Raw genomic sequence first — 14,505 nt, 5'->3', positions numbered from 1 at the left:
ATAAAGCAAATATTTTTACATTTTTTTATTATTTTATTTATTTTTTGAGAGAGAGAGAGAGCAGGGGAGGGGCAAGAGAGAGAGGGAGCGAGAGATTCCCAAGCAGGCTCCACAATCAGTGTGCAGAGCCTGATGTGGGGCTCAGTCTCACAAACCTTGAGATCATGATCTGAGCTGAAATCAAGAGTCAGATGCTTAACTGACTGAGCCATCCAGGCTCCCCTAAAGCAAATATTCTTTAAAGGGACTGGCTTTCTCTTCTGGTTTCTGGGTGTTGTTGTCATACGCCCCCAAAATGCTAGACAGTGTGCTACGTGATCTGCTTCTTTACCTCCTCCTCTGGCTTATGTTACCTTAAGTTGACCTCTTAAATTATTTATTTCCTGGCAAATACATTTAAAATGTTAGATCCTGAGTGAAGGTAGAACATGTCAAAATTCACACAGAAAATCAAAGCTGAGTCTGGAACACTCTTTTCTGAAGACAAATACTGCCCTGCACATGGTGAACTCACCTGATGCTTCCTACACTCCAACAGGGGTCAGTAGGCACAGTGTACAACTTGAACTGATGGTTGGGAAGGGTGTCACCCAAATGTTTGATTTGTTGTAAAATGGTCAATGACTGGGTTTGCTTGAGAGACATGTTAGACATGTTGGGATTGGCCTATGTTAGGAAGGGCCTGGTTTTAATTCTCTTGAACTTGAGGGTAAATCTGAAGTAGTGTCATGCGGGTGAGAAGGCTCTAAATTTGAAGTCAAGAGGCTTGGGTTCAAGTCTCATTTTCATCTCTAATTGGTTGTGAGATTGTGGGCAAGATAACCAATCTCTCTATGTCTCACTCACTCTGTCTCTCTGTCTTTTTAATCTGCAAGAGACTAATAATGCCTAGCCTACCTTGGTCTATATCTGAGTCTCAACTCATTGCTCCTAAAAGGTCTTAGAAAGGTTAGAGTGACTTTTTAAAAAATGTTTGTATTTATTTTTGAGAGAGAAAGAGAGTGAGAGAAGAGAGAGAAAGACAGCACATGAGTGGGGGAGGGGTGGAGAAAGATGGAGGCAGAGGATCCGAAGTGAGTTATGCACTGACAGCAGAGAGCCCAATGTGAGGCTCGAACTCACAAACTTGTGAGGTCATGACCTGAACCAAAGTCAGACCGACTAAGCCATCCAGGCACCCTTACAGTGACTTTTGAGTTGAGTATCTATGATTCCATTATGTAACCATATAACATTGCAATTTCTTCATTTTAAAGCTAGGAAGATAGCTTTTTAGTGGAAAATCCAATGTTTTTCCCATCATATTGGGAATATCATCAATATTATTAACTTGTAATTAAAATGGCATTAAAAATAGAATAAGTAACCCAATCTCGTTGTTCGGATTCACTTCAATGTGAACAGCATACAAAACAAAAATGTAGTCAAATTTATAAAAAGAAGCCCACTTTGACTTTGAGGTCAAGCTGCTGAACTGATAACAGTGAGTGACAGATGCCCAGCAGATGACACAGATGCTCAGTGTGGAAGACAATGGGTGTCAGTCTCTGGATTATAATCATGTACAGTAGGTGTCCTAAAAATTTGGCATGATAGTCTTTTTGGTAATTGGAACTAGCTGATTGGCATTCTCCTGAATTAAACTAATAATATCAACTCCCTTTATGTCATGGGGGTTATTGTTGTCCCCCTAGAGGGTGAAGATGCTTTAGAACAAGGCCAGATAGTAAATATTTTATGTTTTGTGGGCCATGCGGTTTCTGTGGCAACCAGTCAACTCTGCCTTTATAATGCAAAAACAGACAAGACAGTTTATAAACAAAAAAGTGTAGCTGTGTTTCAACTTTATTTACAAAATTGGTGTGGGCTAGCTTTGGTTCAAAGGTCAAAGTTTGCTGACTCCTGGCCTTAGAATATCATAAAGATACCATCAAATTCTGGGCCTCCTAGGAGGGCCTGGGTGGCTCAGTCGGTTAAGTGTCCGACTTTGGCTTAGGTCATGATCTCAAGGTCCACGGGTTCAAGCCCTGCATCAGGCTCTGTGCTGACAGAACAGAGCCTGGATTTTGCTTTGGATTCTGTGTCTCCCTCTCTCTCTGCCCCTCCCCTGCTCATGCTCTTTCAGGGTATCTCTCTCTCTCTCAAAAATAAGCATTAAAAAAATTAAAACAAAAGAGTTTTAAAAAAAATTCTGGGCCCACCCACATCCCTGGGTCATACATACTGCTGGCCTCAGTTTTTAGCACAGCTTTACTCCTAAAGCTAAGCAAACACAGAAGGTGCCAAACCCTGGAGGAACCATCAAGCCAGGTGGCCATTTGGGCAGGCGCTTCACACCCTGACATGGCTATCCCAAACCTCACACCTTTCTCAGAAGTGATCTTTGTAAAATAAAGCATTGTTTAAAATATAACACTTGAGTTTTAAAAATAAGCCAAAGTAGTTATTCTCTGGAGTAAAACTACGGATGTTTTGATGGGAAGGAAGGAAAAGTGCTTTCCAGCTCCAGAATTGGGTTGCAAAAGTGCAGCTCAGTGCTGACTTCCTATTTACAAATGATCAAACTTGCCTTTGTTTACCCATAATAGAAGTCAACTCATTTCCAAAGTTCATTGCTGTTCTAAGTCAAAGATCACCTGTCAGTTGAACTTATTCTTTTTATGACTCTTTCACTTCGGCATATCTGGAAATGGAGGGAAGCATGGTCAGAGGCCCACACAAGGGCAATTTTAAACTCTGGGTCTTCATTTTTTTTCCATACTTGATTAAATAACTCCTTCTCAACCTGGGAACTACCCACCCCTTACTGTGTGGAACAGGCTACAAGGGAACTGAAGGTGAAACAAGCCTTTTATTCCTAGTACTACTTCTGAAAATGTGGATTTTGAGACACTTGGGTGGGTTCAAAGTGGAGTCTCACAGACCTGGATTTAGGAATGCTTTGTTCCTTGGCCAAGTTACACAACCTGTGTGAGGTTCTGAACTTCAGTTTCTCCATCTACAAAGTGGTTTAATATATACTTCATAGAACTGATCTACAGTGAGTGGCAGATAGTAGATATTCAATAAATGATAGTTTCCCTCAGTTTTTCCATATCCCCTTGTATGCCCCAAATTCTATTTGTTTGCTCTATTCTGAGAGTGTTTATTATACTCTCACATATATTCCCACGAACTGCCTCTGAGGGTAATGTAAGTGTATTCACACATAGAAGGCATGTAAGGAAAAAGCTTTCTGAATAAGGAAAGACTGCTGGTAGGAAAATTGATTGAACAGAAAGAAATCACCATTCCCAGAGTAGTTCAGGGTCAGAAAATTCATTTGGTTTATTTTCTTTTGGAATAAGGTACCTTCAGGTATGGTTTAAATAAGTAGAACGTAGCTTTTTGAGAGCAGAGAGCTTGTCAGTTAATACACCCGTGTTTAGAACTGCTCTGGGCAATAGGTAAGTGCACAATTAATACCTGTTTTCTCAACTAATAACTGAACATACTTAGATATGCGTTACTTGTGTATTAACTATGGGAAGTTCCTGGAGTTTTTGCATAGGGAAGGAACAGGGATTTTAAGGAGAAGTCTTTTTTTTTTAATGTTTATTTATTTTTGAGAGAGAGAGAGAGAGAGCAAGAGAGCAGGGGAGGGAAAGAGACACAGGGAGACACAGAATCCAAAGCAGGTGCCAGGCTCTGAGCTGTCAGCACAGAGCCCAATGAGGAGCTTGAACGCACAAACTGTGAGATCATGACCTGAGCCGACGTCAGACACTTAACCTACTGAGCCACCCAGCGACCCTCTAAGGAGAAGTCTTAACACTGGACAGATGTGGCACCATTTACATACTGTGTACCTTCAAGTATGCAATTTGTGAAATGACTATGCAAATTCTCTGATATGAAAATTGATCTGAAATAAGTTAGGGGAACGTCTAATAACCATTCTAGGCCAGTTTCTGGCAGATACTTCAGTTTTATTTTCCTTCTGGAAAGAGAAATCCCCCTGTTGCTCAGAACTTATGGAGTACCAGCATGGCACTAGGTAATGATGGGGTAAAGAGTAGTAGATGCCATGGGGGTAAGAGAATCAGGAGGTCTCTACGTCTCCTGCTTTCCAGGTGCTGCAAAAGTATGAGAAAACAGTAGTGCTAACACACAACAGTTCACATACCTGAAAACATCATCATGTGCTGAAAATTCCAGGGGATCTTCTGTTTTCGGCCCAGATTCAGGAGGAAGGAGAGGGGGTATATGTTGCAGGCTCTGGCCAGAAAAATTGCCAGCTATAGATAAGCAAGGAAAAACATTGAGGAAAATGCTACAATTGAGGGTGCCAGTCCTTGAGCTGTCACTGTTACGTTCTTAAGCTTCTCTACTTTATGACCCAGAAAACAGGGACAAATATGTCAATACGTGTATGTCCAACTTGCTGCCAAAACTCATCTTTAAATGTCAACTCCTTTCCAGAAATAATAGAGAACTCTGTTTTTCTTTTAATATCTACTTCGTTTAGAATTGTTAGCCCCATACCATTTCAATCACTGGAAATTTTCTCATCACATTTATGTTGCTGATGACTGACTCTTTGCTCAACTCTGCCACCAAATGTGAGGCAGAGACCGTTCAGAGGCTGTGGCATTATCTTCTCAAGCAGCACTTTAGAAAGGATAAATGTACTTCTGCTCATGATTGCCATCTTACTTTCCATCAGTTTATACTCCCTGTATCTAGCAAGCTTCACTTCCGTTTTTCTTTTAGTTGATTTGACTTTAAGAGGAATTGCTTGTATAGATGTATAATACAGCTGCTGCTTTAGGAGGTATTGTGCTGAAGTCCAAGCCTTGTAGGTTAAAATCTAGGAAAATATTGGTGGGAGTCATCTCTCCCCTTTTGTCACCCAGGACTCCTGCCCTGATAGTCTGTCTATCCCAGTTTGTCCTTAAATAGGATGCAGTTATTTGGGAGCTACCGTCCATGATGTAGGGTTGATGAGATTGGATAGTTCAGCTGAATGTTCAGTGAAAAGAGGACAAGAGGCAAACGCAGGTGCTTAGCTGGAGCAGGGCTTACAGAAGTGCGGTCAGCTCTCCTGGCTGTCAAGATCACCTGCCTGTGATCTGATAGGACATCTGCCTAGTTCCTAAGTGGAAAGAAGGACAACAGTTGCTGACTGTTCTTGGAGACATCCCCAGCACCTCACTATCCTTTCAGACAGACATCCATTCCTACTGGGGAATGCTTATACCCCAGGCCTAGAGCTCCCAAAGTCCTCTGCATTAAAAGTAAGGCCTACATTTTATGTTATTTTACTTATAGGAAAGGGCTATCTTATTAAAATAGACTTACATGTACACAATGATTAAGACATTGAAAGCACATCCATAATGCCAATTTCATCTGATTTTTACTCTGTGTATCCTATTTTCAAAGTCTTCACTGGAGAAAAGATTTTACCATCTTCTAATGAAAATATTTCTAAAGCTTAGTAATCTTGGCTATATTCTGACACATTCTACTGCAGATTAAGTATATTTCTCTGTAAAGAATGGATTGACATATTTTTATGTAAATGATTTATAATTTAAAAACATACTCTGAATATTCAGAAAATCAATATCTTTTGAATATTTATTTTCAAGTATTCTATTCTCCTTTAGTTTTCCTTGTTTATTTCTCTCAGTATTTTCCAAACTTCTTATCTTGAACCATAAGCACTTAATAAAGGTCTGAATTTCTTAGCATCTTTTCTCTCCTAACTAGAAATTACGTATCTGCCAGGAATTTGAGGCTTGCAGTAAACTTGAGGAAATTACTTTAACAATTTAACAGAATGAGTAAAAGTAAGTAGTTTATTCTTTTCCCTCATCACTCCATGTTCTGTATTTCAAAGGATACAAAGGCTCCGAGTATAAAAAGAGCATTAAAGATATGATTCTGGAACGTGAACAGCGCCAGGCCCATGTAACAGAAGATGACATTCTCAGCCAAGAAGTTCATAAATTCAAACAGCTGAAAACAAAACAGAAACCAAAAACCATTAATTATGACTCAGGTTTGAATCCACTTAATATCTTGTGACTGTTTTGGTGAGTGGATGGTTCTCTTTTATCTGTGTGTGCAGCTTCTGGAGGGGTGGGTGCAGGCCCCCTGACTACCCTGTCAGGCCCTCTAACTCTACCCTGGCTCTCTACCCAGGGACAGATGTGGCAGCCATGTCAACATCCCATCTTCCTTTCCAGCTACAAGGCAGCCAGAGATATACCTGGGTATATTAACCATCATGATCCTTCATAGAACAGTTCCTACAAGGATGAAAGACTATTCCTTTCTCTAAAACTGAAACTCAGTGACTGCTTAAGGTGTACTTTAGGAAAGGTTGCAAAGATGGTGTGGCTGCTTCTGACATTACTCAGTAGATGCACTTGAGTTCCTAGGCCCTGAAAACTGTTCAAAAAAAGTTTTAGCTAGATTGCCTTCCTCAGGTAGGCAGGAGGGACAAACTTGGAAAACTTGAAAACTTGGAATAAGAATGAATGTCAGTTATATTTCAATATCAGAATGATCAGTATATTTCAAACCCGAGACAATGAGACTCATTAAATTGACTGATGTAGGTATATCCATTAAATGTCTACAATTTCTAGCTGGTAAAAAGAAAATGATTAATCCCAAGGATCAGTTTATGCAATGAGAACACAATAGATACATCAAATTCAGTCAGAGGAATGGAGTAATAACATGCTATGCAGAAGGATGCTCCCAAGAGTTATTCTTAGATCATTAACTAAACAATTTAAGTTGAACATGAAAAACGTTCTCCAGCTTCCACATTAGAAGTAAAAGGGAAATGTGTCCAGAGGCTACAACAAACACATATTTGGAAGAGACTTTAGTTTATGTTCCAGAATTTTCATTTGGAAGTTTCTGAAACTTCATTCTCAGACCTACATAAATCACCGTGTTAGGTAAATGTCTCTGGAGGCATTTCTCTTGACTTTTTAAGGACTCATTATTTTTTCATGTAATGTATTTATGGCCCCACAAATAATGCCCAATACCTGCTTACTGAGAGTTGACAGAAAGAAAAGCAGAATCTTGTCAGAAACATTATTTAAAGCCAGTAATAGAAATAAAGGATTAAAAAAGACACAGCTCCTGTGGTACAAGATGGTCTTTCTTCAGTGGCAGTGATCATCAATTATCCTGAGGACTCGTTTCACATTCTAGGCCTGCTCATCTTAATAAACACTGTCACCCAAATAACCACCAAAAACTTAAAACCATGGGAGAAAATAAAGGGGATGGGGAGCACTTTGCTACCTCATCATATCTTTACTTTTGCAGAAACCGAGATTTGGCCACTGTCGTCATTTGCTCAGTCTGTCATAGCAAAATACAATACTAGGTGGTTAAAACAACAGAAATTTATTTCTCACAGTTCTGGAGGTTGAAAAGTCCAAGATCAAAGTGCCAGCCAATTAGGTTCTGGTGAGAACTCTCTCTGGTTTGCAAATAGCAGCCTGCTTGCTGTGTCTTCACATGGTAGAAAAAGAGATCATCTCTCTCATGTCTCTTCTTGTAAGGGCATGCATGAATCTCATTCATGAAGGTTCCACCCTCATGACCTAATCAGCTCCCAAAGCCCCACCAGTACATACCACCACACTAGGGGGTAGGACTTCAACATATGAATTTGGATGGGGGGCACAAACATTCAGTTTATAGCAGCTATCCAGTTTCTAACATTAATAAACACATGCAAGATTAAATTCATAGAGCCTCTTCTCCTGTCCCCATCCCAAGTACTGTAGAGAGGACATTTCACCATCTAGCATCCATTTGGCTTCTTCTTGGTGGTCACACCCCGATTTCCCTGGGATCCCTCTTCTTCCCCACTCTCAGATCACATGCTGACACTTCCATACTCAGATACAGAATATATGATTTAGGACTAAATCACTCAAATCAACGCATTTCTCTAGTCAGCATGTTTGGTGCAGAAATAGGTGTGGTGCATTCAGAGCCAAAGAAGTACAGTGAGATCTTGGCAGGAAATGCTGGACAAACACCCCCACCTTTTCACTGTGTGAGAAAGTAGGATGCAGGCCAGGAGCTGCTGTTAGTCACCTTGTGATTAAGGGGAAATAGCTCTCTGAAAGAGAAGCCATGTCCTGATGACACTGCTTAATCTGTGTTCAACCTCTCCCAAAGCAAAATCTACCCTTGGACTTTTGAATTAAAAAGACAGATGAACATAGGGGAACAGAAAGAAAAATAAGATAAAAACAGAGAGGGAGTCAAACCGTAAGAGACTCTTAAAGACAGAGAACAAACTGAGGGTGGCTGGAGAGGTGTTGGGTGGGGGAATGGGCTAAATGGGTGATGGGCACTATGGAGGACATTTGTTGGGATGAGCACTGGCTGTTATATGCAAGTGATGGATCACTAAATTCTACTCCTCAAATCATTATTACACTACATGTCAACTAGCACTTAAATTTAAAAAAAGATACGACAAATTAATTTGTAGATCAATGTTTAATGAAACAAAAAGATAAAAATTTATTACCAATTTTCTGCAACATGCCAGTTTAAACATGATTTTTTCCCTGTATTCTCAGTACCTGAAGTAGACAATTTTAAGGTTTTCTAAGTAGACAGAGATAACATATACATATAAACAATGAGAATTTGTTTCTTTCTTTCCAGTTCCTATATGTTGTTTCTTTTACTCTTTCAAATTTTACTGGCTAGAACATACATCATAATGAAGTACTGATGGTAAAAAAAAAAAAACCAAAAAACAAAAAACAAACAAACAAACAAAAAAAAAACAAGGGATGCCTGGGTGACTCAGTTCGTTAAGCATCCAACTCTTGATTTCAGCTCAGGTGATGCATGATCTCAAGGTTTATGAGTTCAACCCTCACATCAGGCTCTGTGTTGACAGTGCTGAGCCTGCTTGGGATTCTCTCTCTCTCTCTCTCTCTGCCCTTCCCCAACTTGTGCATGCTCTTTCATTCTCAAAAATAAAGAAATAAACTTAAAAAAAAGACCAAGAAATCACTTTTTGGTTTGAGGTAAGGTTTCTATCACTTAAAAGGATATATATATATATTCCTTTACAATCCCGTACCAGTTTAACAAAACACCTCTCTGACTCAATATAGATTACAAAGTAAAGGGTGTGATCAACTTTTTGATTTTTTTCAGATAGCAACAAAATCAGTTATCCCTGCCCACCCCTCCTCCCTGCTCCCACCCCCAGCTTTAATCTATTTCTCACATGTAAAGGAAAAAAAGTATTTGGTAAGTCAGTTTTTTTCTTTTTCTGTTGGTTGTTGAGACATAATGGGAATTTGCCCTGTACATTTTACATGGAGACTCATGGTATTAATTGTTTTGGAGATTTGCTTCTGTTGGAAAACTCAGGATTTTAACTTGATTTAGTCACTCAGTTTATTGAAATCTAGCACTGACCAAAATTAGAAGTAACTGTTTATATACACATTATACAGAAGTTCCATTTTCCATGTAGGTCCATTTCTAGGTCTGCTCTTTGTTTCTATTGTTATCTATTCCTCTACTAATACCATCTCTTTTTAATTAATGTAGATCCGTAATACATTGTAATATTTTATAGATCTAGATTTTTCCCATATTTTACCTTCTTCAGAATCTTCCTGATTATTTTTGCATGTTAAAAAATGTTTTTTATGCTTAATCACTTAGAAGTGTATAAATCACATATTTACAATTTAAGATTAAAGAAGAGAATATTACCAGCACCCCAGAATTACTCAATTCCCTTCCCACTTATACTCCACACCCCAATGCACTGCTATCAGCACTTCTGTCATTGCACATGACCTTTCCTTCAGTTTCATGTGAATGGAATCAGACAATATATATTCTTTTGTATTTGTCCTCTTTTACTCCACATCACGACTGTGAGACTCTTCATGTTGTTGCATATAGAAGTAGCTCATTTTTTTAATTATATGAACATGCCACAGTTGATTTATTCATTCTACTACTGATAGACATGTGGGTTGTGTTCCGTTTCCGGCTATGATGAATTTTGCTGTTGTACATCCATGTTTGCATTCTTATGGGATTGTCAGGACACAGCACCAAGCAGTTTTCCAGGTTGGTAGTTCCAATTTGCACCTCCCATCAGCAGTCCTTGTTGGCTCACGTTCTTGTCAACACCTGGCTTTTGTTGCTTTGTTTTTGAATTAATACTTTTGCCTGCTCACATTGCCATCTGAACTTATTGGGGATCAACTTGTCCATTTCCACAACCATAACCCACTGGCATTTTAGTTGCAATTGGATTAACGGTATAGAGAAATTTGGAGAGAATGCACATGTTTAGAATATTGAAACCTAAATCCATGAACATCACATATCCTTATAAGGATTTTGTTTTTCTTTCATTTCTCTCGGTAATTTCTGCATAAAGATTTTTACATATTATTGGTTAGATTTATTCCTAGATTTTTTTTGTTACTGTTGTAAATGATACCCCTTTCAAAGTTCATTTTCTAACTGTTGGTTGCTAGATACATGTATACAATTAATTTTTTACCAATCTTGTATTCAGGGCCTTACTAAATTTATTCAATAATTCCCATAGCTTTTTGGTAGATTCTTTTGGATTTCCACAATTATGTTGTTTTCAAATAAGGATATTTTGTTTTTCTCCTTTCCATTTGTTATACATTTTGCATCTTTTTTCTTGTCTGATTATACTTGTCAGGACATCCAGTTCAGTGCAGAATAAAAGTGGTGATGGAGCATCTTTGTCTTATTCCGTCTTAAAGGAAAAACTTTCAAGATTTTTCTACTAAATTCATAGAAACCCTTTAAACAGATTAAATAAATTCCTTCTATTCCTAGTCTATTAGGAATAGATATTAAAAAAAATCAAATGCTTTTTCTTCATCTATTAAGATGATCATACAGTATTTTTTTCATTTTTTAATGTTTATTTATTTATTCTGAGACAGAGAGAGAGTGTGTGAAAGGGGGAAGGGTAGAAGAGGGAGACAGAGAATCTGAAGCAGCACAATATCCCTTTGGGATATGGATTGGATATGGATTTGGATTGTACTAATGGCAGCACAATATCCCTTTGTATTTTCCTACCAAATTTTATTTCACTGTACCCATTATTGGACATTTGGTTGTTTCCAGATTGTTCCCCTTTAGACAATGCTGCATTGAGTACCTTTGTACAATAGCTCTCCCCAGTTGAGTGATTACTCCTTTGGTAATTCCTAGACATGAGCTACTTCTGTTGAAGGGTATACGTTAATTTTTCTTTTTCAACGTATTACCAGTCTGCTCTTCAGAAAGAATATACCAGTTTGCATCTCTAATAATGATGCAGAGGGTGCCCTTTCCCCACATACTTGCCAAAAGTAGTTTTTATCAATTTAAAAAAAACCTTGACAATCTGATAGACTCACTTATTTTAAATTGTAGATAGTTATTAGCATTTTAAAAAAGATTCCTTTCATAGCAGTGTAGCAACATTGATTAGCACTCCTTTGTCTATTTATATCATGTGGCAACATTCCTCTGAATGAACAGGCTTCATAATTTCCTTCTTGGGGCACTTAATGAAAACGTGTGGGTGAATTCAATTTTATTTCACACGAAAAATCTCCTGAAGGCATTTCAAAAGGAGAATCTATGGTAAGACCATGCTGACAGAAGCAACCAATTTGACCATTAGGACATCATTGCCTGAGTCTGGATGGAGTAGTTAATTATTGAGGGAATAGATTTATTGGTCAATTTTGGAGGGGAAAAAAAAACCCCAAAAACCAAAACCCAAACTCCATTTCCAAACTAACAACAACAACAACAACAACAGCAACAACAGTCAACCTAGTCAATTCATGATTCAGTATTCACTATGAATAACCTCAAATGTACTTTGTCCTCACTCAGGGTCAATGAAAAAACAAAACAAACAAACCTTATCTCAACATTTTATTTATCCAGTACAGTAAACAACATTTGTTTTATTTCCATTAATTCTCAGTTGTGTGCTTTTGGAGAGGATCCAACTTAAGTTAGCTTTGCTTAGGAAAGCTTTTCTTCAGGAAAATAAAAAGCAAGTTAATACCACAAAGACTAGGGAAATATTGAAACTACATAAGAGGGCAATCAGTGTTTAAAAACTCTGAAGGTTCATGGTAACCATTCATATGTTAATTAAACAACTTAAACAATTTAGCAAATGATGTTCTCTGAAGGCTTCCTAGATGTTAAATTTTTTAGTATGAGATACTATACTTAGAAAGTAAAAAAAAAAAGTCATACTTATTTTATAAAATCACATCACTAATTCTGATGGGCATTTTTCTCCTATTGGTAAAAGAATGAAACTTTACCATATTACCCTGGTTCATACAGAGAAATATTACAGTGGTGCACTGTACCGCATTCTGCTTACCTAATACCAATTAAATTCACATGGATTCCTCAACACAACTTTTATTTGGCATAGTATAGTTTGACACCATTTACTGACTTGCCTCTACTTCTCCACGTAATATGCTGAAATCCATTTTATTTGGGATGTGAAAGAAGCTACAAAACTAATAAAAATGAAAGAGAAGGAAGAACTAAAAATGTCCCTTTATTTTCTCCATAATTTTGTCCCAGGATTAATTTTTTGTTTGTTTGTTTTAAAATTTGTCTTTCTTCCTAACTGGGACCTTTCGTTAGAGAATATCTCAGATTTCATTTTTTATATACTATTGGGTATACCTATATTTTGAACAAGCTGGAGTATAAGCGAATAATTTTTATTCCTGCATTGGAGGATTTGAAAGCAAACATTATAATATATTTTACTGGAATTATAAACTTTTGCTCCTGAGATTCTAATATTTGCTTAGCTCCAATCCTGAGGAAATTTGTTAATGGTAAACCCAATAATTCCTATGGGCTTTTAGAGGTAGCATAGGAGTTGAATGATACTGAAGACCTGTGATCTTTACCACTAGGATGTAAACGATCTAAAGGCTTTACTTCCAGTCATGGTCTTGGTTCCCAGAGTGTAGCCTCTCTTATGAAGCTAAAGACTTATAATTACATATAAGTACAACTGCAAACCTTTGAGGTTCTTCTAAATTTAGGACACTGTAATAAAAGCAGTTTTACTACTTCTAAAATAGTAATAATACTAAGGGACTAATTTTTTTAGGATTTAAATTATGCTAGGGAATGTGTTAAAGACTTTTATGTACTTTAAAATGTTTTAACAGTTTTTTTATAATGACAACAAAACTCATAAAGTGATAATCTTATTTCCATTTCACAGTTGGGGAAGCTGTACTCAATGGCATTAATGTACTTGCCCACATAAAACACAACAAAGGGAACAATTGAGCTATCTTAAGTTTTGTTCAAGGCCCACACCATTTTTGCCAGACTAGGCTGTCTCTCCATTATGTGAGTTTCAGGTTTGGGGGCAGCAAGATGTTTGTTAACAATAGTATTGGTGAACATTTATAACACCTTAGAGTTTTCAAAGCATATTTAATATATACTTTTTTGTTGGATCATCAGAGCAACTCTGGGGGTTGGCAAGGAAGGTATCTGTGACTCTGACCACATTTTTTTAAGTAAAGAAACCTGAAAGGTAAATTTCTTTGTATCCAACTAGTGGAAACAATAGGGGGTAACTTGAGGTGGTGGATACTTATCCTCTCCCAATGTCTACTACCACCCGGTCACCTGAACCAATCCCACCAAAAAAATCAAAAAGTGAAAACAAAACTTTTGCCCTGCAGTTGTAATGTTAAGGCAAAACTCCTTTCCAATCCTAGAGAAATTTGCATGTAATGATTATATATATATATATATATATATATATATATATATATATATGTGTGTTTTTTTTAAGTTTATTTTTGATAGAGATAGAGAGAGAGCACTTAAGTGGGGTAGGGGCAGAGAGAGAGAGAGAGAGAGAGGGAAAGAGAGAACCCCAAGCAGGCTCCATATTGTCCGTGCAGAGCCTGATATAGGGCTCAAACTCATGAACCATGAGATCATGATGTGAGCTGAAGTCAGACGCTTAACCAACTGAGCCACTCAGGTGCCCCTCCAAGATCAGATTCTTTAAGTTTAGGACTATAAAGTCTCTGAAGTGGAGGAGGTATACCACTTAAGTGTTCAGAGAGTTTCTAATTTGTCATAAATTTCTTTGAGAATTCTTGGGCTCCCTATGCACTCTGGGCTGGTACCCAGCCCTCTCCCATACCCTGAATTTCATTCTTCTTTTAAACTTAATTTGACTTTTTAAAAACATGAGAATTTCAGAAGCACAGCCTATAAAAACACAACAAAACACATTTTAGGAAGATGAATAGGCATCTTTAAGTAAGTAAAGTTAATATAGGAAATAAATGTAGTTACGGCTACAAAGAATTCAGCTTCATTAAACTGAATAAATACTGTAGCCAGATTTTCTTGAAATCCTTGAGC

The 14,505-nt window shown here is 37.6% G+C and overlaps 1 protein-coding gene across 17 annotated transcripts in view; it reads right to left on the bottom strand.

The window, feature by feature from the left end:
* SLC9A9 (solute carrier family 9 member A9) overlaps positions 1 to 14,505 on the bottom strand; it is a 698,450-nt gene that overhangs the window by 222,365 nt on the left and 461,580 nt on the right. For all 17 annotated transcript variants that reach the window (XR_008297954.1, XM_053221337.1, XM_053221339.1 and 14 more), the window contains 2 exons: positions 5,890 to 6,003; positions 4,166 to 4,277 (listed from right to left, as the gene is read on the bottom strand). Coding sequence is in view for 16 of the 17 variants with exons in the window: in XM_053221337.1 (XP_053077312.1) it covers positions 4,166 to 4,277; positions 5,890 to 6,003 (226 nt within the window). In the remaining variant the exon portion in view is untranslated. The remainder of the gene's footprint in view (positions 1 to 4,165; positions 4,278 to 5,889; positions 6,004 to 14,505) is intronic.

The sequence above is a fragment of the Acinonyx jubatus genome, chromosome C2 (genome assembly GCF_027475565.1).
Source record: "Acinonyx jubatus isolate Ajub_Pintada_27869175 chromosome C2, VMU_Ajub_asm_v1.0, whole genome shotgun sequence".
NCBI classification, from domain to species: Eukaryota; Metazoa; Chordata; class Mammalia; order Carnivora; family Felidae; genus Acinonyx; species Acinonyx jubatus.
Note: the sequence above shows the minus strand (reverse complement) of the source record. Positions and strands in the feature narration are given on the sequence as shown.